The sequence below is a fragment of the Nansenia antarctica genome (assembly GCF_963989245.1).
Source record: "Nansenia antarctica genome assembly, chromosome: 12".
In the NCBI taxonomy this organism is placed as follows: domain Eukaryota; kingdom Metazoa; phylum Chordata; class Actinopteri; order Argentiniformes; family Microstomatidae; genus Nansenia; species Nansenia antarctica.
The window spans coordinates 21,782,418-21,809,708 of record NC_137682.1 but is presented as its reverse complement, the minus strand read 5'-3'; the positions used below and the strand labels follow the sequence as shown (position 1 = coordinate 21,809,708).

At 44.9% G+C, this 27,291-nt stretch overlaps 1 protein-coding gene across 1 annotated transcript; it reads left to right on the top strand.

The window, feature by feature from the left end:
• Positions 1–12,639: 12,639 nt before the first annotated feature.
• On the top strand, positions 12,640–16,377 carry LOC308168491 (small ubiquitin-related modifier 3-like; the record flags this gene model as incomplete). Its single annotated transcript, XM_080543091.1, has 4 exons — positions 12,640–12,660; positions 14,789–14,917; positions 15,697–15,768; positions 16,315–16,377. The coding sequence occupies 4 exons, from the start codon at positions 12,640–12,642 to the stop codon at positions 16,375–16,377; spliced, it is 285 nt and encodes a 94-aa protein (XP_080399217.1).
• Positions 16,378–27,291: the final 10,914 nt, after the last annotated feature.

Here is a 27,291-nt window from a genome sequence, read left to right as displayed (position 1 = left end):
CATTCTCCCTAGGTCTAACATATTAGTCAAAGTCATGTTTGGCTCTCTGAGCGCTCTCCTGCGCAGCCGTGATGAGGTACAGCTCTGTATTATTTGCGCGACTATTTCTCTGTCTGCATCTGCAAATTCACAATCTTTAGCTAGCATCCTCAGTCTGGTATGAAATGTGTCTAAAGACTCACCGGGAAGCTGTATGGCTTGTCTGAACTTGTACACAAGGTAGTGTGTGTTCTTTTTCGGTGAGAAATATCCGTGGAGCTTCGTCTTTGTGTTTTCATAGTCATCACTGTCGTCAGCCAGCGTGTCGTAGATATCATGGACTCTCTCTCCAGCTAAGTGAAGCAGCAGTGCCCTTTTCCTTATTTCTTGAGTAATGTTTGTGGCTACGGTGTAGTTTTCAAATCGGTTGATCCATTTGTTCCATCGCGTTCCAAGCGAACTGGGATCGGTTTCTGTGTCGAATGGCTGTATGGCCATGTGGCCCGAAAATGCCGACTGCATGATACTAGCGTTAGCCTGGGTAGCTTAGCTTAGCTTCTTGCTAGCTAACTACTCACTTCGACTTTTCCGGACGGATTCTTCTTCTTCCTCCTTCAAAAATCGACACTGGTGGCGTTTCCACTTTGAATCCTCGTCGCCATTGTGATATTCTGACGTGTAGCAAGAATATAATGTATAAATGATGAGACACACACTGGATATCAATTGGACTCTTTAGTTATTCGATGTGCACGCATTACAGCATATGCATTCACTGACTCCCGACTGCGCATGACCGGGTCTTGACTCTTGACAGTGTATCGAGTCTACCACCGGGTGGCAGTAGGTGGTCTAAACATTACAGCTACCAAACAGCCAATCAGAAAATAATATCACTGCTGTATCCGGGTAACATTTTGATATTCCCGCTACATATTTTCCGAAAGTAAAACATCCGGGGCTTGAGCCCAAGTAGCCACCCCTTAGCCCCGCCCCTGCTCTACTGTCTTTGATATACCTGACAAGAACAGCCTCTCTCATATGGTACTTGCGGCTTAGAAAGAAATATAAATATATATATATATATATATTTAAGTCATAGCTGTTTCTATTAGCCTAGTTAGTATATTGGCTATCTTATAATACCGTGTTATAATTAACGGGGGGCGCGCATGGGATAGATTTGCGCGCTCACGTGATCGCGGTCCCGAGAAAAACGACGCTCAGCGCTCACGTCTACTTTAGCCCTTTTTAACACAGTTAAACACTTAAACGCTTTAACACAGCAACAACAGTCACGTCATGTCTGAAGAGAAGCCGAAGGTAAGCAGCGTTGTTGTGTTTCGCGTTGTAACTCAGCCGCTTGTCTGTGTAGGAGGAGGAGGAGGAGGCTAGTGATGATGCTAAGCTAACCGCTACGTCAGGCTTTTGAGCGGGCTTAGAAAACAAAGACAGCTGCGTTCGTAAAGTTCGCTCTGGAAAATCTGAGCAGCACTCGTGGAACGCCTGTTGTCCAATCAAACTCCCCAACAGCAATCAGTAGTGTACCACAACATCCCCCAGTCCCCTTAATACTACTGTAACTGTCTCTCTAACATGTGTCGTTTATCGCTGACCGGGAATGTGTCGTTTATCGCTGACCGGGAATGACCCAATCAACCTCAAAGTCGCCGGTCAAGATGGCAAGGTTGTCAAGTTCAAAATCAAAAGGCACATGCCGCTCAGCAAACTGATGAAGGCGTACTGTGAAACACAGGTAAGAAGACTTCTCTTCTAGATGATGATAGAAACAGGGCTCCCACGGGTCCTTGAAATCCTTGAAAGTTTGTGAATTTGAGAGAAAAAAAATCAAGGTTTTAAAAGTTTTTGAAAATAGACATGGGGTCATTGGAAGTGCTTGAATTCCCCCCTCTCTCTCTAAAAAAATATATATATTCAAAAATGTTTTACTTAGCTCGTCAACTAGTAAATAAGTCTGTATTGCTTAACTTTACACATATTTCACAATCTTTTGTTTTGCTGTGCTGTGGTAGAGAAGGCAAGAGACCATCTGGTGTTCAAGCCTCTACATTCAAGCCTCTCTTTTTAATTGTTGTCTGTGAGCGGATACTTCCTATTATATAAATTTTCATCTACATCTGTCTCAAACTATGCTGTGTTGGGTCCTTGAATTTGAGGGAATTGAGTCTTGAAAGTCCTTGAAAGGTGCTTGAGTTTGATGTTTCAGAAGGAGTGGGAACCCTGTAGAACCCCGTAGAACCCTGTAGAACGCATTGGGCCCTGTACAGTTGCAATCCCTGTCCCCTTCACCCGAGGTGCCTTGTAGATCAGATAGGATCTTATGGACCTCCCATAAGCCAGATGATGCTTGCTGCCCACCTGATCATAGATGGGTGAAGCCTAATTCTGTCATGTTTAGCTTGCACCTATTAAGTCTTTCAGACCAGTAAAGGTTTGTTTTACTTGTTGGTTGACAACTGGTTCTTTTTTATTCTTTTGTTTGTGTGTTTTTATATGTGTGTTAACGTTTTCTGTCTTTCAACAGGGTTTATCAATCAGAGAGATTAGGTTTATGTTTGATGGAAAGCGCATCAATGAGACGGACACACCTGCGCAGGTTAGTGAACATATTTCAGGGGGGGGGGGGGGTATTCCATCAATGTCGCTCAAGGTAAATCCAGGCTTATTATGATAAATTTCACGAGACTTATTAAAAAGAAAAACCTGGCTGTATTTGATTAATCTGTCTAAAACAAGATTTATAAAAACATCAGCCTGGATTTTCCTTTAGAGACGTTGATGGAATACCCCCTGGTCAGCCACTTCAGTTTCTATACAATAAGGTCTTCTGGTGCTGTTTTCATGTACAAAAGAAGAGATCTGGTGAGCCTGCATTCTCATGTTATGCTCCAGATTGTGTCTCACTGCCAGTTTACATTAGGGATGCAACCTCAGCACATTATGTTCAAGTCAAGACTAAAAACCCATCTTTTTAATATTGCCGTTAAATTACTAAATCATTACATTATGATCATATAATGATTGGAGCACTTTGAGCTGCAACGTTTGCAGGAAAAGCTCTATACAAATACAGTTATTATTCTGGTTATTTCCCAGTGGGGGGAGAGTGTTAACATTGCGTGTGTGTGTGTTTGGTGTTTGCAGCTGGAGATGGAGGATGAAGATACCATCGACGTATTCCAACAGCAGACCGGGGGGGCCTCCTAGAGGGGGGGCCTCCTAGAGGGGGGGCTCAGAGGACTCCACACTTGAAGAGCATTCACTCAATGCACACCCTGCTCTCTCTGACACCCACCCCCCCTCCCTGAGTAACACCCTGCTCTCTCTGACACCCCCTCCCCCAGTCAAACCCTGTTCTCTCTGACCCCCCCCCTCCCTCACCCACCCACCCCTCCCTCCCCCTCACACCCTGTTCTCTCTGACCCCCCCCCTCCCTCACCCACCCACCCCTCCCTCCCCCTCACACCCTGTTCTCTCTGCCCCCCCCCCCTCCCTCACCCACCCACCCCTCCCTCCCCCTCACACTCTGTTCTCTCTGACCCCCCCTCCCCCCATCCCTGGTACTGTGTTGTTCGTGTCGTTCAATGAGAAACAGGATCTTTTTGTAACTTTCCTGTAAAGATCCTGTAAAGATCCTGTAAAGATTTCCTGTAAAGATTTCCTGTAAAGATCCTGTTTTCTCTCTTGATGTTCAAAGCTGATTGTATATTCTGTGTATATCCTGTGTTCAGGATGCAATGTTGTGTAAAATACTGTACTACGATATGACTGATTGTTAGAGTTAAAGACGATGTTTTCATAATGTTAAATGATAAGCTGTATAATTCTGTATATGAACCTTGTACACCATGAAACTCTCTACAGCCTGTCTCTGGGCTCTGTTAATGATTGTGTGAACCTTGTACTCTGTCTCTCCCCTGCTTATCAGATTTCCATGACACCATTCGAAAACAGGTTTTGAGTCGCTCACGGACACGTCTGCTAATGATTCGTTCTGAACAAACACCCCCCTTTTCTAGGACTCTGATAGGATCACAAACTGTCTCCTCCTTTGCATTCTGTATGAGAACCAGACATGTGTGCCTTTCTGTCAAGAATAAAATGACCTGCTCCTTGCAAGATAAGGCAGTCTGAATTCGGAGTCTCTAAGGGGAGACTTCGCATTCATTCTCCTTGCAAGAAAATAACGATCATGATGAACTCCGTGTCTCTTTGTTGTTTAAAGTCTACTACGGTCTGTTTGAACTAGCGACGGGTTAGCATGGCTTGCTTTACAAACAAGCTGAACAGAATATAGCATTTAAGCCCAGAACCAGAACCCGACATTTGGTCCTTCGAGCCGGATCTCAAGGTCGTCTGATGGGGGAAGAAGATTCGACACACCGAAGTCTGTACAGCCCGGATCCAGCGACCCGGAGAAAGTCCTGTGACGTGAATTCGTTTCAGGCCGGTGCGTTAGATGTCGAACCTTTCTCCTCCAAAAGGACGGCTGACGAGATCCAGACCAAGACATAAGCAACAAAGACCGGTAAATATAATAGAAACTATGAATGAAAGTGAATTATAATAGAAAAAGAAAGATTGCAATCGAAATGAATAGTCTATCTATCCTAAATTGTACAAAATAGGAGTTGTTTGACATGCAAAAAGAATCCACTTTAAAAGACAGATGTATATCTTTTTATGCTATGTAAATAGTAGACTAATGGAAATTAGACTGTGGAGTTTGACATACGAAAGGAATCCACTTTGAAAGATAAATGTATATCCTTTCGTGTTAGGTAAACAGCAGACTAAGAATGGAACTGAAACTATGACTGAAAGTGAGAATTAGAAAAGTGTAGAATTAGAAAGTGTATGTGTTAGAATTAGTGCAAGATTAAGGATACTGTATGTTCAGTGACAGAGAGAGAGCAGAGGAGAAGGCCACAGGTGGGGGCTGTGGGGAATGTGTGTTTGAGTAAGAGATAAGAGAGAGTGTGTGTGACAGAGAGAGCGAGTGTATGTGTGTGTGTAAGAGATAAGAGAGAAGGAGAGAAAACAGTAGAAAGCAGGAGAGAGAAGGAGAGAAAGCAATAAAAAGACTAGGAGACGAGGAGAGGAGACGAGGAGACTAGGAAACGAGTAGAGGAGACGAGGAGAGGAGACTAGGAGACTAGTAGAGGAGTAGAGGAGACTAGGAGACGAGAAGAGGAGACGAGGAGAGGAGACTAGGAGACTAGTAGAGGAGTAGAGGAGACTAGGAGACTAGGAGACGAGGAGAGGAGACTAGGAGAGGAGACGAGGAGACTAGGAGACGAGTAGAGGAGACGAGGAGAGGAGACTAGGAGACAAGGAGAGGAGAGAGAGAGAGAGAGAGAGAGAGAGAGAGAGAGAGAGAGAGAGAGAGAGAGAGAGGGAGGGAGACAGAGGACAAACTGCTATTTTTAGTGTGACCCCCTCCTGATCCACAGAACAGAGACCAGGGGAGTAATACGAATTTGGACGAATGACAAAGTTTATAGAATAGATGGGAAAATTGTATTACCACAAAGCCTCTACAAGCAGCAGCTAATTTGATACATGGTCTTTTTAATGACATGTATCAAAAAGCAGGGAAGGTGATTGACAGGGATTAATGCACATTTTCACGTATATAATTACACACAATTAAAAAAAATAAAATAATATATAGTGATAATGGCGCACATTTCGTGAACGAATTGATCAAACACAGTGTCCAAACACCTGGACATTGAAGAGTGTGTTTCTCTAATGGAAACACACATGACAATAAAATTGAGACCTATGGGTTTGATTGATTGAATGAATGAATGAATGAATGAAATAAATGAAATTAATGAATTTGAAATAGTAAATGGGAGAAGGGGTTTAGACTACCCATAGTAGACGACAATAGGGAAGTATTGATTGATTGATTGAAAACTTTATTAGAAGATTTGCAGAAGCAAGTGACATGAAAGTACATATTTCAATTGGGGTCCTTGATACTCAATTCATCGTTATATGTAAAGACAGCAGATTTGGCAGAAACAGAAAACACACTGGTGGATGGCTATTTAGGAAATAGGAAATAGCCAGAACAAATGATCTGCCAGTCCCTTCTGTTTCCTACAGGATCGAGAATACAACCTGATGACCAGATCCTCATCGACGAGATGGAAGGAGAACACTGGCGCAGCCCGCGGTGGGTTGAGCCATTTGGGGTGCTGCTGAGCATCTCAACTGCTGTCAAGATCGCAGAACGAGATACGTGGATACACAGAGCCATTGAAAGGAGGTGACATTGTTCCCCTCGAACGACGGATAGTGGTGGAAGCCCGGGCTACAAAGGGGTTATTCATTTAGTGAATATTACGTCTCAAACCCGGTGAAGAATTCTTCAGATCCACTACCTCTTAGAATGAGGGGACCAAATCCTCCCGACGACCCAAACGAGACGCCCGTCCAGGCACACGACCCAGTCTGGGGCAGTAATGTCCCAGATGACAAGAAAACCCTGAACTATCAATCAGAGACATTTGTAAACGCATCCCTTACGATAAACGAAGCCTAGAACCGCGAAATCGATCAGATCAGACTGATGACACTCCAGAACTGAATGACTCTTGACCTATCGACTGCAGTGGCAGGAGGAACATGTGTGATGCTTGACATCACATGATTGTTTGTTGTGTCTTCCCCTGCTTCAAAGCTATGACTAACAAACTGATTTCAGGAATATTTGTAACCTAAGTACCTAACCCAATTTGAGAAACTCTAATCCAAATTGAGATTCATGTGTGATCTGTACGGCGATGTTGAATGACAGTTAAACTAGAAAATATGAAAGAAAGTTAAAACGACCTGAATAAAGAGAGAATGTTTGTATCGTGATAAATTATGAAAAACAGCAGGGAAATGTTAGAGTTAAAGACGATGTTTTCATAATGTTAAATGATAAGCTGTATAATTCTGTATATGAACCTTGTACAAGGATACGGGTGTTACCTACACTTCTGCCGTGGATGGACTGGAAAAGTACTTTGTTCCTAAGGTGAATGTGATTGCTGAACGTCACAAATTTCGACAGAGAGCTCAGGGTCCTGACGAGACGGTTAATCAGTTCCTTGCTTCATTACGCGAGCTAGCTGCAGCTTGTGAATTTGGTGCCATGGAGGAACAAATGATTTGTGATCAACTGATTGAGCGTGTTGCTAATACACGCATACGAGACAGACTTTTGCTTGAATCGGACTTGTCTCTGGACAAAGCTACTTCAATGGCCTTACAAATCGAGGCTGGACTACGGAACTCCAACGTTCTCTCTGGAGCTACTGCTTCGGTGAGAGCCATCGAGAAACAGCCGACGAGGAGGAGGTTCGACAAGGGCAAGAAGAAAGCTCCGACGACGACTGCACCTGCCACGGTCTACAGCCAGCCAGCTACAACTGGGAATCAGCGCGCCTGCTTCCGATGCGGATCCACAGGACACTTAGCTAACAAGCCTACATGCCCGGCGGTTAAGGTGACTTGCAATACATGCGGAAAAGTTGGACATTTTTCCAAGGTGTGTAGATCGGCTCAAAAAGAGGTGCGTGAGGTAGTGGTGAATGACGTTACTGTGCTTTACATGCAGGGGGCCGTCGTGAATGATAAAATTATGTGTACTGTACGAGTTGATGCAAATTATCATTCCCATGATGTTGAGCTGATAGTGGATACAGGCTCATCTGTTTCTATTATTCCAGAGAGTACTTACCAGACACTTTTCCATACATGTGTCCTTGCTGAGCCTACAGTGAATCTGCTTACTTACTCCAGAGAGAAAATTCCTGTTAAAGGTTGCATGCATGCTACAGTTGTTCATAATGGACATTCAGTTACAGGTTCATTGATAGTGGTTGAATCAGGAAATGCATTGCTGGGACTAGATTTATTTGTAGCATTGCAGATGTGCATTGAGGGTAACAAAATTATTACTGTTAGCTCTGCTAGCTCTCCTACTGTGCTCCGAGCACCTACTGTACAGAGTACCACTCCACAGACCGAACCAGAGGTTCTAGTACAGGAGTTAGGGTGTGCAAAAGGTTTTATGCACAAAATACAGGTTAAACCAGATGCTGTGCCAGTACAGCAGAAACTGAGGAGGCTTCCGTTCTCAGTGAGGCAGGCTGTGACCGATGAGCTCGCAGATCTACAGGAAAAAGGCGTTATAGAACGTATAGACGCATCTCCATGGGTTTCCCCTATAGTTGTGACCCAGAGAAAGGGGGGAGGAAAGCCTCGCCTGTGTGTTGACCTCAGAGAACCTAATAAGGCAATCATCAGTGACTGTCATCCCTTACCGCACATGGATGAACTGTTCGCTGAGCTCCGTGGAGCCACAGTCTTTTCTACTATAGACTTAGCCTCTGCTTATCACCAGTTGCCATTGCATCCAGATAGCCGTGATTTAACTGCGTTTATCACGCATGAGGGTCTCTTTCGTTTCTGCCGAGTGCCATTTGGCCTCGCTTCTGCTCCTTCAGCTTTTCAGAAAATGATGTCGACTGTACTGACAGGCCTGCCAGGCGTACAGGCCTACCTGGATGATGTGATTTGCTACGGCATCACACAGCAGGATCACGATGTCAGCCTACGGAGAGTGCTACATGCTCTAAATGAAGTGGGACTTAAACTGAACATGCACAAGTGTAAGTTCAACCAGAAAGCTCTGCGCTTCCTGGGCCACACTGTGTCCAAAGATGGTCTTCATCCTGACCAAGACGGGGTCAGTGCTGTGGCGAACGCGCCTGCCCCGCACGACACATCCTCCCTGCGGTCCTTCCTAGGACTTGCATCGTGGTATAGTAAATTCATACCTGACTTCTCTACTGTGGTGGAACCGCTACGTGCTACACTCAGGGAATCTACTGACACTAAGTTTGAATGGACAGCGGATGCAGAGTCCAGTTTTACTGAGGTTAAGAGACTGATTACTGAGAGTCCTACCTTAGCATTATATGATCCTGAGTTACCTACTTATGTCACTACCGATGCTTCTAACTATGGATTGGGGGCTGTAATGAGCCAGATTCACCCAGACAATACAGAGAGAACCATAGCTTTTGCGTCCAGGACACTTTCTCCTGCAGAGAGAAAGTACTCTACCGTCGAGCGTGAGGCGCTGGCATGCGTTTGGGCGGTGGAAAGGTGGAGAACCTACCTGTGGGGACATCGTTTTGTCCTACGCACAGACCACCAAGCGTTGACAACCCTACTCACTTCCAGGGGTACGGGTCGCGCAGGTCTGAGAATAGCGAGATGGTCTGCACGTCTACTATGCTTTACTTATGATGTCACTTACCATCCAGGGAAATGTAATGTGACTGCTGACTGCTTGTCCAGACTCCCTCTGCCTTCGACAGGAGAGGTGGAGGAGGAGCCAGACATGGTGGCTACTGTGTTCACAGGTTCCTCACATGCCATATCTGTGACCGAGTTCACTGCTGCCGGTGAGGCCTGTCCTGAACTGACTCAACTGAGACAGCAGATACAGAAAGGTTGGCCAAAATGCAGTAAGAATGTGACAAAGGAACTTGCTCCATATTTTAGAGTGAGAGATGAACTGGCTGTGGATGAACTACTTGTCATGAGAGGCCCCGACCGTGTGGTGGTTCCTACTACACTACGGTCTAAAGTTGTAAATTTAGCTCATGAAGCGCATCAGGGAATAGTGCGTACTAAACAGAGACTACGAGAGCTATATTGGTGGCCGCAAATGGACAGATGTGTCCAGACATTAGTAGGTTCATGTGTACCCTGTCAATACAATGACAAAACAGCCAAAACTGCGCCTGCACCACTTACCCCAGTGGAACTGCCAGGTGGACCATGGGAGAAGGTGGCCATTGACATTGTTGGTCCCTTTGACTGTGCGACATGGGACTGCCGTTATGCTATTACACTCACAGACTATTACAGTAAGTGGCCAGAGGTGGCGTTTGTCTCTACTGTAACTACAGAGGCGGTTATTAGCTTCTTGACTACAGTGTTTAGTCGTGAAGGTAACCCTTCCTTCCTGGTCTCTGACAACGGATGTCAGTTTACCTCCCATGCTTTTGCAAGCTTTCTGGGAGAGAGAGAGATAAAGCACCTGCGTTCCAGTGTTTATTATCCAAGAGCCAACGGGGCTATTGAGAGATTTAATCGAGTTCTCAAAGAGTGTATTCAGACGGCTGAGAGAATGCACAAGCCATGGAAACATGCAGTAACAGAGTTCTTACTGAACTATCGCGCTACGCCGCATGCTACTACAGGAGCTACTCCCTTTGAGTTGCTGAGGAACAGAAAGATGCGTACAAAACTAAATGTCCTCCCTGTCTCACAACAAATTAAGTCACATGAGAAAGTGCAGGAGACAGTGAGACGCAAGCAACAGGAGAGTAAGGAGTACACAGACAGAATGAGGGGAGCGAAAGTGCCCATGTTCCAAGTGAATGACACCGTACGTGTCCGCAGACCGGAGCATGTAAAAAAGGGATCATCAAGATTCACAGAACCGCTGACAGTAGTTAGTAAAGCAGGACAGAATACATATCTGCTCAGTGATGGTCGAAAATGGAATGCATCCAAGCTTACACGCTTCCCCAAGGATGCTCTGTCTGGCACCAGTGGTGAAAAGGAGATTGAGCTAGAGGAGTTCATGGTGCCCGAGACAGAGAATGTGTTTAATGAACCAGGTCCAAGAAGGAACCTGAGAGTCAGAAACCCACCTAGGTGGCTGGTAGACTTTGTGCCGTAGAGAACGTACTAAAAGGGTAGGATAGAACACGGTTCTAACTTAGTACAAAAAGGTCCTACAATGCAAGGACAAAAGTGAATGTTCATTTCATGTTTCACTGTCATAAACTGTTTATTGTTGTTATTCATTCTGTTGATTCATTCATTTTCATTTCCTTAGTTTTCATTTTATTTCAATTGTACTGACACCAGTCTACAGAATATTGCCTTCTTTGAGTACTGTAATTCCTTTAAGAAAGGGGGAAATGTTGTGTCCTGTTTATACCGCCAGTGGGCGCTAGTATGATAGTGATGTATGCAGTGACGAAAGTGATGTATGCACTTCCGGATGTGAGGAAGACGAAGTTGAATAAACCTGAAAGTGAACAGCAGCTGCGTGTCTCCCGGTCTGATTCTTTCCTAACTACTTTCATACTACAGAATACCACAACACATGGTGGCAAGCAAGGCAAGCAGTCCAAGTGCAGTGTGACAACCCTAGGGTACATAAGGTTGCAGAGAAATAGGAAATGTTAGAATAGGTATAGCATAGCATAGAGTACAGCACAGTGTTTTATCTGTACAGTATAGTATAGTGGATAGTGTACATAGCCTTTATTTATGTAAACCAGCTCCTTTCCCTTCTTGTTTTTTTAGTTTTTTTTCTCTTTCCTGGCACCAGGGGAGCCCCCCCTCCCAAATTTCGTTGTTTGGTACCTGTACTATAGCAATGACAATAAAGACCATTCATTCATTCATTCATTCCAGTAAAGAACGTGCTCTGAACTGGCAATGTCAACTCAAAACCACCAGATGGCGATATTGCCCTGTTTCAGACTCACATTTTCTTGACAATGCATAACAGTCAACAGTCTTACCAGCAAAACAATGGGAGTTGAATAATTGTAGGGTTGACAGTGTAGTTTAGAAAGGGAATAGGTCAAATGGATGTGGTCTTAGCTGGTAGCCCATGCTCTCTGTCTGTCAGTGACTCCAGCCTTGCTTAGCAGTTCATGGAAAGGGAACACTCTGGTGTCTGTCCACCATACTATACTAATGATGGTATCACATGCTTGAAGTGTGATGCTCTTGGAGATCTTCACAGGTTCCGCAGGAAGAACTTTGCTTACTACAGGATCTAGCGCTCCAAACTGTATGGTGGGCCATAGTAATGTAAAAGCTGTTAATAAGATGCCAAATCAAGCAGCTAAAGCTGACATGTTTTGATGAAAAAGTGATGAAATCCACTGTGCAGGGATTATATTGGAGAACAGCTTGTAGTATTTATATTCAGCAGACTATCTATGGAGCATTCTGTAGACGTACAAGGTTTTCTTTCAGTTCCATATTTCAAACGGTACCCTGTGTTGTGTTCCTGTCTAGTTGTTTGTTTGCACTTTTTTCGGTCTGCAACCCTAATCAAATTTAAAAATATAGCTACCGAACAGCCAATCAGAAAATAATAGCATTGCTGTATCCGGGTAACATTTTGATATTCCCGCTACATATTTTCCGAAAGTAAAACATCCGGGGCTTGAGCCCAAGTAGCCACCCCTTAGCCCCGCCCCTTAGCCACCCCTTAGCCCCGCCCCTGCTCTACTGTCTTTGATATACCTGACAAGAACAGCCTCTCTCATATGGTACTTGCGGCTTAGAAAGAAATATAAATATATATATATATATATTTAAGTCATAGCTGTTTCTATTAGCCTAGTTAGTATATTGGCTATCTTATAATACCGTGTTATAATTAACGGGGGGCGTGCATGGGATAGATTTGCGCGCTCACGTGATCGCGGTCCCGAGAAAAACGACGCTCAGCGCTCACGTCTACTTTAGCCCTTTTTAACACAGTTAAACACTTAAACGCTTTAACACAGCAACAACAGTCACGTCATGTCTGAAGAGAAGCCGAAGGTAAGCAGCGTTGTTGTGTTTCGCGTTGTAACTCAGCCGCTTGTCTGTGTAGGAGGAGGAGGAGGAGGAGGAGGCTAGTGATGATGCTAAGCTAACCGCTACGTCAGGCTTTTGAGCGGGGCTTAGAAAACAAAGACAGCTGCGTTCGTAAAGTTCGCTCTGGAAAATCTGAGCAGCCCTCGCGGAACGCCTGTTGTCCAATCAAACTCCCCAACAGCAATCAGCAGTGGCGGCTGGCCGATAGAGGGCGCTGGGGCGCCGCCCCCACCTTCACTTCCTAGTTCCGATTTGTAAAAAAAAATAAAAAAAATAAACATTTTTATTCACAAAATGCGGCTGATATTCTGTCGGCGCCTATCAGCATTCATTAAAAAATCCTCCAATACAATAAACATTTTTATCTGTGTGTGTGTGTGTGTGTGTGTGTGTAAAACTCACTGTTAAAATACATAGGGAGAGAACGCGGGGCGCCGTGTCAATGCAAGTCTATGCCAGGACGAATACTTTTCGCTTACACGTGAGCTGTAGCAGCGCTCCAATTGGCTGTCTCTATTTCTTGGCCAGGACGCACATTTGTGCGCCCTGGCCAAGAAATCTCCGGTTGTATTGCAGACAATGCATTATGCTGAGGACTCCCGACTTCCGGTTTTCCGGACTTCGGGCTTCCGGAGTATTTTAAATGAACATTCGTAATGTCTGTCTCTGATGTTCATGGTCAATTAAATCAGCCTATTTTGTGCAACTAATAATGTTCCCGCTAATGGGTTAACCAAGCAGCCTTGCACCTAACGTGCAAGCACCTATCTTCGAACTATTCATAGCAATATGCGCGGGGCAAGGCGGAGGTACGGGTAAACACGGCTCATGTTCTGTCATCAAAGGTAAGAGTTGGTTTTCTTTAACTCAGCTGATGCATTGTTGTGTTTCTGACATGGTCTGGTTGTGTTTCTGACATGGTCTGGTTGTGTTACAGACATGGTCTGGTTGTGTTTCTGACATGGTCTGGTTGTGTTACAGACATGGTCTGGTTGTGTTACAGACATGGTCTGTTTGTGTTTCTGACATGGTCTGGTTGTGTTACAGACATGGTCTGGTTGTGTTACAGTCATGGTCTGGTTGTGTTTCTGACATGGTCTGGTTGTGTTTCTGACATGGTCTGGTTGTGTTTCTGACATGGTCTGGTTGTGTTTCTGACATGGTCTGGTTGTGATACAGACATGGTCTGGTTGTGTTTCTGACATGGTCTGGTTGTGTTTCTGACATGGTCTGGTTGTGTTTCTGACATGGTCTGGTTGTGATACAGACATGGTCTGGTTGTGTTTCTGACATGGTCTGGTTGTGTTTCTGACATGGTCTGGTTGTGTTTCTGACATGGTCTGGTTGTGATACAGACATGGTCTGGTTGTGTTTCTGACATGGTCTGGTTGTGTTTCTGACATGGTCTGGTTGTGATACAGACATGGTCTGGTTGTGTTTCTGACATGGTCTGGTTGTGTTTCTGACATGGTCTGGTTGTGTTTCTGACATGGTCTGGTTGTGTTTCTGACATGGTCTGGTTGTGATACATCATTGAATGTGTTGACCTGCTGTGATGTGTTGACCACCATCACTCTCCATCATCATCCATCATGTGTCTATGAAATAGATAGTTACTGTACTACTGACTGCAGCATTCATCTCTGCTCATTGATGTAGCCATGTCACACAGACACATAGTACACATATTCATCTGCTACCTTTATTAACCTGAGTGTAGCTGTGAGGCCTGTACTAGCCTTGTTGACTAGACTTCCTCCTTGTCTGACACTGGGTATTGGACCGTACCGACGTCCATAGACCGGTCACTCTTCCACCTCAGTGTCTGTAGTTGACAGGGTAACTTCTCCATGGCCCACACGGTCATTTTAAGGGTGAAAGTTGAAATTATACAGTGGTTGTAATGCCAGTGCGTGTTTTATGGCCGTGCGTGCGCGAAAGAGGACCCCCCCGCCACACTGCTGTGCCCCACCCAAAAAATTTTGCACCAGCCGCCACTGGCAATCAGTAGTGTACCACAACATCCCCCAGTCCCCTTAATACTACTGTAACTGTCTCTCTAACATGTGTCGTTTATCGCTGTGTTTTGAAGGAAGGTGTCAAGACCGGGAATGACCCAATCAACCTCAAAGTCGCCGGTCAAGATGGCAAGGTTGTCAAGTTCAAAATCAAAAGGCACATGCCGCTCAGCAAACTGATGAAGGCGTACTGTGAAACACAGGTAAGAAGACTTCTCTTCTAGATGATGATAGAAACAGGGCTCCCACGGGTCCTTGAAATCCTTGAAAGTTTGTGAATTTGAGAGAAAAAAAATCAAGGTTTTAAAAGTTTTTGAAAATAGACATGGGGTCATTGGAAGTGCTTGAATTCCCCCCTCTCTCTCTAAAAAAATATATATATTCAAAAATGTTTTACTTAGCTCGTCAACTAGTAAATAAGTCTGTATTGCTTAACTTTACACATATTTCACAATCTTTTGTTTTGCTGTGCTGTGGTAGAGAAGGCAAGAGACCATCTGGTGTTCAAGCCTCTACATTCAAGCCTCTCTTTTTAATTGTTGTCTGTGAGCGGATACTTCCTATTATATAAATTCTCATCTACATCTGTCTCAAACTATGCCGTGTTGGGTCCTTGAATTTGAGGGAATTGAGTCTTGAAAGTCCTTGAAAGGTGCTTGAGTTTGATGTTTCAGAAGGAGTGGGAACCCTGTAGAACCCTGTAGAACGCATTGGGCCCTGTACAGTTGCAATCCCTGTCCCCTTCACCCGAGGTGCCTTGTAGATCAGATAGGATCTTATGGACCTCCCATAAGCCAGATGATGCTTGCTGCCCACCTGATCATAGATGGGTGCAGCCTAATTCTGTCATGTTTAGCTTGCACCTATTAAGTCTTTCAGACCAGTAAAGGTTTGTTTTACTTGTTGGTTGACAACTGGTTCTTTTTTATTCTTTTGTTTGTGTGTTTTTATATGCGTGTTAACGTTTTCTGTCTTTCAACAGGGTTTATCAATCAGAGAGATTAGGTTTATGTTTGATGGAAAGCGCATCAATGAGACGGACACACCTGCGCAGGTTAGTGAACATATTTCAGGGGGGGGGGGGGTATTCCATCAATGTCGCTCAAGGTAAATCCAGGCTTATTATGATAAATTTCACGAGACTTATTAAAAAGAAAAACCTGGCTGTATTTTGATTAATCTGTCTAAAACAAGATTTATAAAAACATCAGCCTGGATTTTCCTTTAGAGACGTTGATGGAATACCCCCTGGTCAGCCACTTCAGTTTCTATACAATAAGGTCTTCTGGTGCTGTTTTCATGTACAAAAGAAGAGATCTGGTGAGGCTGCATTCTCATGTTATGCTCCAGATTGTGTCTCACTGCCAGTTTACATTAGGGATGCAACCTCAGCACATTATGTTCAAGTCAAGACTAAAAACCCATCTTTTTAATATTGCCGTTAAATTACTAAATCATTACATTATGATCATATAATGATTGGAGCACTTTGAGCTGCAACGTTTGCAGGAAAAGCTCTATACAAATACAGTTATTATTCTGGTTATTTCCCAGTGGGGGGAGAGTGTTAACATTGCGTGTGTGTGTTTGGTGTTTGCAGCTGGAGATGGAGGATGAAGATACCATCGACGTATTCCAACAGCAGACCGGGGGGGCCTCCTAGAGGGGGGGCCTCCTAGAGGGGGGGCTCAGAGGACTCCACACTTGAAGAGCATCCACTCAATGCACACCCTGCTCTCTCTGACACCCACCCCCCCTCCCTGAGTAACACCCTGCTCTCTCTGACACCCCCTCCCCCAGTCAAACCCTGTTCTCTCTGACCCCCCCCCCTCCCTCACCCACCCACCCCTCCCTCCCCCAGTCAAACCCTGTTCTCTCTGACCCCCCTCCCCCAGTCAAACCCTGTTCTCTCTGCCCCCCCCTCCCTCACCCACCCACCCCTCCCTCCCCCTCACACCCTGTTCTCTCTGCCCCCCCCCTCCCTCACCCACCCACCCCTCCCTCCCCCTCACACCCTGTTCTCTCTGACCCCCCCCCCCCTCCCTCACCCACCCACCCCTCCCCCTCAAACCCTGTTCTCTCTGCCCCCCCCTCCCTCACCCACCCACCCCTCCCTCCCCCTCACACCCTGTTCTCTCTGACCCCCCCCCTCCCTCACCCACCCCTCCCTCCCCCTCACACCCTGTTCTCTCTGACCCCCCCCTCCCTCACCCACCCACCCCTCCCTCCCCCTCACACCCTGTTCTCTCTGCCCCCCCCCCCCCTCCCTCACCCACCCACCCCTCCCTCCCCCTCACACCCTGTTCTCTCTGACCCCCCCCCCCCCCTCCCCCCATCCCTGGTACTGTGTTGTTCGTGTCGTTCATTGAGAAACAGGATCTTTTTGTAACTTTCCTGTAAAGATCCTGTAAAGATCCTGTAAAGATTTCCTGTAAAGATCCTGTTTTCTCTCTTGATGTTCAAAGCTGATTGTATATTCTGTGTATATCCTGTGTTCAGGATGCAATGTTGTGTAAAATACTGTACTACGATATGACTGATGTCTTCCATTTCATGGGTATAACCTTTAACCTTTAACCTTTAACAACCTATTTCTTCTTGGTGGTGTCCCCAAATTCCCGCTTGTGGTTCAAAGGGAATTGCTGATATTTGTCTGATAATATACCTCTAGTTCAGCCCTTCAGGGCCAGATGTTGTATGTGAGGACGGTGGACCTGGCTGGCTTCATCACAAGTGGCCTGTGTGCTCAAGCACGAGGATACAGTACAGTTTTTTTTTTTACCACAAGGGGGAGTATTTGCTGTCTGGAGCTTCTGATGGACAGAATTATGTGTGGTCCTGAATCATGACGGTTAGGAATGCATTAAAGACACACTTATAATCAGTGTCATCAAACATACCCTAATTACCATCCATGTATTTGAGGGATTTCAAGTGTGTTCAAGAATACTCAATAATGTTGAAGTTGAACAATACGACATACAGTTGCTTTCTATATTGTGTCCCTGTGCATTCAAAGATTGACAAAGAAGATACACCATGCATAGAGTATGAATTTGAATCTCAAATGCAGACACATGGTGGCAAGCAAGGCAAGCAGTCCAAGTGCAGTGTGACAACCCTAGGGTACATAAGGTTGCAGAGAAATAGGAAATGTTAGAATAGGTATAGCATAGCATAGAGTACAGCACAGTGTTTTATCTGTACAGTATAGTATAGTGGATAGTGTACATAGCCTTTATTTATGTAAACCAGCTCCTTTCCCTTCTTGTTTTTTTAGTTTTTTTTCTCTTTCCTGGCACCAGGGGAGCCCCCCCTCCCAAATTTCGTTGTTTGGTACCTGTACTATAGCAATGACAATAAAGACCATTCATTCATTCATTCATTCCAGTAAAGAACGTGCTCTGAACTGGCAATGTCAACTCAAAACCACCAGATGGCGATATTGCCCTGTTTCAGACTCACATTTTCTTGACAATGCATAACAGTCAACAGTCTTACCAGCAAAACAATGGGAGTTGAATAATTGTAGGGTTGACAGTGTAGTTTAGAAAGGGAATAGGTCAAATGGATGTGGTCTTAGATGGTAGCCCATGCTCTCTGTCTGTCAGTGACTCCAGCCTTGCTTAGCAGTTCATGGAAAGGGAACACTCTGGTGTCTGTCCACCATACTATAATAATGATGGTATCACATGCTTGAAGTGTGATGCTCTTGGAGATCTTCACAGGTTCCGCAGGAAGAACTTTGCTTACTACAGGATCTAGCGCTCCAAACTGTATGGTGGGCCATAGTGATGTAAAAGCTGTTAATAAGATGCCAAATCAAGCAGCTAAAGCTGACATGTTTTGATGAAAAAGTGATGAAATCCACTGTGCAGGGATTATATTGGAGAACAGCTTGTAGTATTTATATTCAGCAGACTATCTATGGAGCATTCTGTAGACGTACAAGGTTTTCTTTCAGTTCCATATTTCAAACTGTACCCTGTGTTGTGTTCCTGTCTAGTTGTTTGTTTGCACTTTTCTCGGTCTGCAACCCTAATCAAATTTAAAAATATAGCTACCGAACAGCCAATCAGAAAATAATAGCATTGCTGTATCCGGGTAACATTTTGATATTCCCGCTACATATTTTCCGAAAGTAAAACATCCGGGGCTTGAGCCCAAGTAGCCACCCCTTAGCCCCGCCCCTTAGCCACCCCTTAGCCCCGACCCTGCTCTACTGTCTTTGATATACCTGACAAGAACAGCCTCTCTCATATGGTACTTGCGGCTTAGAAAGAAATATAAATATATATATATATATATATTTAAGTCATAGCTGTATTTATTAGCCTAGTTAGTATATTGGCTATCTTATAATACCGTGTTATAATTAACGGGGGGCGCACATGGGATAGATTTGCGCGCTCACGTGATCGCGGTCCCGAGAAAAACGACGCTCAGCGCTCACGTCTACTTTAGCCCTTTTTAACACAGTTAAACACTTAAACGCTTTAACACAGCAACAACAGTCACGTCATGTCTGAAGAGAAGCCGAAGGTAAGCAGCGTTGTTGTGTTTCGCGTTGTAACTCAGCCGCTTGTCTGTGTAGGAGGAGGAGGAGGCTAGTGATGATGCTAAGCTAACCGCTACGTCAGGCTTTTGAGCGGGCTTAGAAAACAAAGACAGCTGCGTTCGTAAAGTTCGCTCTGGAAAATCTGAGCAGCACTCGTGGAACGCCTGTTGTCCAATCAAACTCCCCAACAGCAATCAGTAGTGTACCACAACATCCCCCAGTCCCCTTAATACTACTGTAACTGTCTCTCTAACATGTGTCGTTTATCGCTGTGTTTTGAAGGAAGGTGTCAAGACCGGGAATGACCCAATCAACCTCAAAGTCGCCGGTCAAGATGGCAAGGTTGTCAAGTTCAAAATCAAAAGGCACATGCCGCTCAGCAAACTGATGAAGGCCTACTGTGAAAGACGGGTAAGAAGACTTCTCTTCTAGATGATGATAGAAACAGGGCTCCCACGGGTCCTTGAAATCCTTGAAAGTTTGTGAATTTGAGAGAAAAAAAATCAAGGTTTTAAAAGTTTTTGAAAATAGACATGGGGTCATTGGAAGTGCTTGAATTCCCCCCTCTCTCTCTAAAAAATATATATATTCAAAAATGTTTTACTTAGCTCGTCAACTAGTAAATAAGTCTGTATTGCTTAACTTTACACATATTTCACAATCTTTTGTTTTGCTGTGCTGTGGTAAAGAAGGCAAGAGACCATCTGGTGTTCAAGCCTCTACATTCAAGCCTCTCTTTTTAATTGTTGTCTGTGAGCGGATAGTTCCTATTATATAAATTCTCATCTACATCTGTCTCAAACTATGCCGTGTTGGGTCCTTGAATTTGAGGGAATTGAGTCTTGAAAGTCCTTGAAAGGTGCTTGAGTTTGATGTTTCAGAAGGAGTGGGAACCCTGTAGAACCCTGTAGAACCCTGTAGAACGCATTGGGCCCTGTACAGTTGCAATCCCTGTCCCCTTCGCGTCCTAACGATTCCCACCGTAGTTGGGTCAGACCACGCCCACACCACGCCCACACCACGCCCACACCACGCCCACGCCACGCCAACTTCTGGAATATGTAGGGGTGTTCTCTGTATCTTGTTCTTCACGTAACACGGGGTGCACGATTAGATATAGGTTACCCATCTATGTATGCAACTCGGCGGCGCTGAGTGTGCCGCGGGCCAACGGTCAATGTTCGCCGCGGGCACGGCCGCAAGCGGCCGGGCGCGGCTCTCATTGCCCTGTGGGCCCTGGAACGCGCGCCTATTCTTAGTGTCAGTGATTGTGTTTGTGTTTGAGAAAAAAAAAACACCCCTACATATTCAAGAAGTTGGCGTGGTCTGACCCAACTACGGTGGGAATAGTTAGGACGCGTCACGCGTGGTGCCTTGTAGATCAGATAGGATCTTATGGACCTCCCATAAGCCAGATGATGCTTGCTGCCCACCTGATCATAGATGGGTGCAGCCTAATTCTGTCATGTTTAGCTTGCACCTATTAAGTCTTTCAGACCAGTAAAGGTTTGTTTTACTTGTTGGTTGACAACTGGTTCTTTTTTATTCTTTTGTTTGTGTGTTTTTATATGCGTGTTAACGTTTTCTGTCTTTCAACAGGGTTTATCAATCAGAGAGATTAGGTTTATGTTAGATGGAAAGCCCATCAATGAGACGGACACACCTGCGCAGGTAAGTGAACATATTTCAGGGGGGGGGGGTATTCCATCAATGTCGCTCAAGGTAAATCCAGGCTTATTATGATACATTTCACAAGACTTATTATTATAGGCAAAGGATGAAGGTAGAAACTACAAATACAGTAGCTTACAGTTATAGTTTTTTTTCTTTCAAAATACTGACCACGGCCCTGCAAATAGTGTAGTCATATTCATCAGATCATTCATTCTCATCTACTGTCTCCCATGATCTGATTGCAGTACCAAAGATTACCAGAAGATGTCCCTCTAACATAAAAGTAGACAGGCATTTTACATTGGACATTTTTCTGGCTGAAAACCAAGCCGGCCACACTCAAATATTAAACTATCCTACATTATTGCCCCTTGAGGCACGCCACACTAGTCTAGGAGCACACAAAGCATTACAAAGCTTGTAGTCCCATAGAAAACAATGAAACTCAACACTCAGGCAATTTCAAAACAGGCGCCATGTGAACACAATGATCTCTCTCACACAAAGCAACTGTGAACCGTTGCTCTTAAGCACTGCATTCATACTACAGAGTTCTCTTTCTGTCAGTCGCTGTTGAACAGTCATTCAATCACCCATTCTTGTAGGTCTGCATTAGTCTGGACTGTAAGAGAGGAGGGGAGGGGAGGGGAGGGGAGGGGAGAGGAGAGGAGAGGAGAGGAGAGGAGGGAGGGAGGGAGGGAGAGGAGGGGAGGGGAGGGGAGGGGAGGGGAGAGGAGAGGAGGGAGGGAGGGAGGGAGGGAGAGAGGGAGAGGAGGGGAGGGGAGGGGAGGGGAGGGGAGAGCAGAGGAGAGGAGAGGAGGGGAGAGGAGAGGAGAGGAGAGTTAGAGCTTCAGTGCTAATTGAGAAAGGAGTGCAGTGCGGATCCTCTGTCTGACGCTCCTCAGTGTTTACACAGACCCACAGACCAGAGCCAACTCACACAGTAGGGACAAACCACACAACCCTCCACTGAGCTCTCTCTTTCTCTCTCTCTCTCTCTCGTTCTGTCTCTACCCTCCCTCCCTCCCTCCCTCTCTCATGAATCATTCTGCCAGTCTGTCGTTCCAGCTCTCTCCCCCGTGTTTACATTAAACAGCAGAATGGCCAGCCTGGTTACACTTCAGGAATTTAACCCCGTCCCTGCTCTCTGTCCTCCCTCTCGTTCTCCCCTCCCTCCCTCATTCCTCCCTTGTCTAACCCAAACACACCATAAAGAGAGGGAGTCTCCTACCAGTAGACACGCACCATATGTCAGACTTGGTTTAAGCATAAACACAAGTAAATCAACCAGTTAGGTCTGGAGGAAAGGACACACACACACACACGCACACACACACACACACACACACACACACACACACACACATACACACACACACACACACACACACACACATACACACACACACACACACACACACACACACACACACACACACACACACACACACACACACACACACACACACACACACACACACACACACACACACACACACACATTCTTGAGATCACCCAGATCATATGCACTCATTTATTTCGCTATTGCTTACTTCCGTCCCCTGCAAAAGATTCCCTTTCTCTATTTGAGATACATACTGTATAGGGCATAGGGAAAACCATACACAGTACATTGGTGTTGTGTTACACAAACCAATTAACTAACATAGTGGAACTAACAAAGTGGCTAAAATACTGACAGCATTGTCACAAAAAGGAAGGAGAACCAATATGCTGGTAAAGTGATTGCATCATAATCAAAGGATACTATGATATAAGTTATAACAACTGTCTGGGGACAAACACAGCCAGTTTGTATTGGAAAACATAGCAAGTTTGTATTGGAAGCTCCACAAGACCGGGAAATAAAGCTAATTTTTAGCTATTTTTTGCATGATACAATATTTGTATTTTACGAGTAACGTGGTTAACATGACCAGTCGTTTCTGGGTGACGGAGAAAGTGAAATAATGAACACAACTCAATCACATGTTTGACAGCCAAACATCTGCATGATCATGTCAGTGTTACAGCACTGTCTCCAGTGATGTTCCACTAGAGTTCTGACTCTAACTAGAACAAACTAACCTGAGCACATACATCTTGTGCATTTCCCTTTAACAAATGGATGACCTCTGCCACACTGTTTGCTGCGGCCAATCCCAAACGATGTAATGAGATTATTCCAGTTATGAATGTAAACTGGATTAGTGTAGGCCCAGAGGAGAGGGCAGGGAGACAAGGGATCGATTCAGCAGAGAGGAACTTATCGGCATGAGGGAGGATTTCTGTTAATACTTTTGAAATAGATCCATGGATTTCACAATCACAGTAGCATCAGATAACTGTGTATGTCTGCGTAGGGTGTCACATGGTAATAAGAAGGAGAGAGAGAGGGAGGGAGAGAGAGAGAGAGGGAGAGAGAGGGAGAGAGAGAGAGAGAGGGAGAGAGAGAGAGAGAGAGAGAGAGAGAGAGGGAGAGAGAGAGGGAGGGAGAGGGAGAGAGAGAGAGAGAGAGAGAGAGAGAGAGAGGGAGGGAGAGGGAGAGAGAGAGAGAGAGAGAGAGAGAGAGGGAGGGAGAGGGAGAGAGAGAGAGAGAGAGAGAGAGAGAGAGAGAGAGAGAGAGAGAGAGAGAGAGAGAGAGAGAGAGAGAAATGAATAAACTGTTGAATTGATGAGCTGATAATACTGGAACAGGTCAGTTTGTTCAGCCATTATGCAAAATGTAACAGCCATGTTGCTGTTTTTGCAGGGAAATTCATGACCCTCAGAGAGATGACCTGGAAGTATTTATTACCTCTTTGGCTTTTGACCTTTGACCAAGGTTGGGGGAGGAGAACCGAAAAGGCTCGCTAAGTTGTTTGTTTACAGGTGCATTGGAGATACACATGTCCTTTATTCAGAATAAAGGAAAGCTCTCACACACTGCTGAGCACCACTTGTTTTACAATGCTAATGTTCTAATCAAATATGACTAATCGTTACATCATTCAATGATTTCAAGAAGAGAACACAAGTAATCACTTCCAGTAGCCCTCTAGCTGGTTGTTGTATGTTTGTGAGTCAGTCATCCATCCATTCTACAAACCACTTAAGCCAAGAACGAGAGATGGAGAGAGAGAGTAGGTGAGGGAGGGAGGAGAGAGGAGAAAATAGATTGACCTTGTCACTGAAGAAGGGGAGAGGTGGGGGGAGGGATGGAAAAGAAGGGATTGAGCAAGAGAGAGGTGGGGGGAGAGATAAGGGAGAGGGGACACCAGACACCCACAGACCCCAACTAATTTTACCCCTGAGGAGGGGGGTATTCGGGGGGCTGACAGGGGTGGTAGAGGGGCTGGTAGTGTGTGTGAGGGGGGCCTTCATGCAACTTGTTTCCAGTCTGCTTCATATCCACAGCAGGTGTAGTATTGGGGCGAGAGGCATTAGTGGAAACCCTTAGCATACTATGGTTATTAAGAGCCTCTCTCTATCTGTGTGAGAGTGTGTGTGTGTGTGTGTGTGTGCATGCGAGTGTGTGTGTGTGTGTGTGTGTGTGTGTCTATCCCAGTGGTCTGTGGTATGGCGGACACCTGAGACAGTTAGAAGGTCACACAGACAGCTTTGATCATTCTCCCCTCACCTCAGAAATAGACCAGAGAGGAGAGGAGAGGGGACAAACGATCTCTTGGTGTGAGTCTCTGACTCTGTGTGTGTGTGTGTGTGTGTGTGTGTGTGTGTGTGTGTGTACACACATGCATGTGTGGGAGATGTCACTGGTTACAGTAACTGTGACTGGCCCCAAGCTACTCAAAAAACAAGAAAAAACAGTAGACTCTTCTAGTCTTCACACATTCTAACAAGCTTAATGCTGTTTATAGTGACTGTTTTCCCCAATCTTCTTCGGCGTATGGGTAGTTGTTTTTCCTCTCCACTCCACCAGGCTCAATCACACATAGACATAACACAGAAAACACAAAACAATATAGAAATGCGGCCAATGCAATATACAACAACAAAGCACTGGGGATTGATTGATTGCAAGTGGAAAGTTTGTGGAAAAAAAAGGATCTGATATTTACAGCATACCAGGTCATCTGTGTAACATAGTGGACGGGGTGTTAATGTTACGGCATGTATATCTGCCACTAGAGATGGCTAAAATGTCTTCATTGATGATGTTACTGCTGACGACAGTTAATTAGGAATGTATTACCAGTAGTAGAATGTATTCTGAAGCGTTACAGAAACATCTTGTCTGCTCAAGTACAAGTAAACGCACTTCACATCAAACAGCAAAAAAAGACCCAGAAAATACTGTCATACCGTAGCAACTAGGGAGTTTTTTTTAGGGCAAAAGAGTTCATGACTGGCCAATTCATAGCTTTCAGTCACGTGGTTTCTTCCCTAGCAACCACCAACCTGACGGGCAAAAAGTATCATAGCAACATGGCGAGTGGACGCAAACGGTTAATAAAATACAAAGGTTCCATCTCACAAAACATAATGGAATGTCAAAACATTGACGCTCAATATCTCTGAACTACCCTAAACGGAGATAGAACCTTATCATTCTAAACGGAGATAGAACCTTATCATTCTAAACGGAGATAGAACCTTCTCATTCTAAACGGAGATAGAACCTTATAATTCTAAACAGAGATAGAACCTTATCATTCTAAACGGAGATAGAACCTTATCATTCTAAACGGAGATAGAACCTTCTCATTCTAAACTCACGAGTTATCTTCAGTTGATGGATTTGACTTAGGGGGCATTCATTTGAAGTAACGTAATGAACATACAAGTAACAACAACAGGTTAATGCAGCCAACCAGCCAGCCAAGCAAAGACCATGACTATGCCCAGTTTATGCATTATACACTCTAATATAATTGTTAGATTGCCAGGGTATTCGCTACAGGTTGTTGTATACATATACGTTTAATACGAAACTCGATCAACCGGGCGTTCGGGAGTTCTACCGCTGCTGGACGGAACTCCCGCTGACAGCGGGTCGAGGGGATATTTCTACCCGGGAATTCGCTCATTGCTGTGTCCACGGTGATAGGAGTGGAGGATCGACTCCATTCAAAAACTTTTCGATTCCCTGGTTTCTCCTCTTTCCGAACACGTTGGAATTTTTACCGTAACCCCCGGAGAATCAAAGTTATTAAGCCGCAAAGGGTGCCTCCTTGACCGGCTTTGACCGTGAATAACACCGGCTATGGAGGTGCTACAAACACAGTTTTAATTTCTCTAAACTCACCATCAGTATACGGTCATTTTGAGCCCTTACACACCGCGCTGACACCCCGAGAACATATACTTTTAATACGAAACTCGATCAACCGGGCGTTCGGGAGTTCTACCGCTAATTCGCTCCTTGCTGTGTCCACTGTGATAGGAGTGGAGGATCGACTCCATTCAAAAACTTTTGGATTCCCTGGCTCCTCCTCTTTCCGGACACGTTGGAATTATTTTCCTAACCCACGGGAAATCAAAGTTATTAACCCGCAAAAAGTGGGTTTTGCCCGTGGGTTTTGCCCGCAAAAAGTGCCTTTTGCCCGTCAGGTGGGCGTTTCCACTATGCTGTGACGTCACATGAAAGCTATGAATGACTGGCAAGTCAATCCAACTGAACATGCATTTAATATACTGATGATAAGATTTTGGGCAAAACCTCACAAATAACACCTGAAGGTGGCTGCAGTACAGGCTTGGCAGAGCATCACCAGAGAGGACATGTCAGTGGGGTCTGGTGCGGTCACTGGGTCACAGACTTCAGGCGGTTATTGCATTCAAACGATTGTTGACCAAAACTAAACACGAGTGCTTAATTTTGACATCAATGATGAATCTGTCCTATAATTTTGGGGGCCCTGAAACAGGAGAACTATGCATAAAACGTTTTGTAATTTCTGAATGGTGAAACCAACATAAGCCCCCCCCCCCCCAAAATCATCTCTATTGGGGGGGCGCTGTTGAGCAGTGACATGTGAAGATGCGTCCTCTTGTTGCTGTTGACCAGGGTGATTAATATATCCCTAACTATTCACTAAAACCACCTTTACCATGGTAACTTCACAGTATTACATGCATTAAAAACCCCAGTCAATGTATTTGCCAATTTCGCCTTCTTTTTTGGCACTTTTAGTCCAAAAATGGTGGGAAAGAAAAAAGTAGCAGAGCAGGCCCTGGCCCTGGCCTCTGACACTGATACTGATACTGATACAACACACTGAGTGTTGGTGTCTATTTACACATTCAATCAGAGACTTGAAGTCATCATGTGTGGCTATAAGGTTGGTATCGTCAGCAAATAATAAGGGGAGAATGTTTTTACAAAACATAGACAAATCATTGATG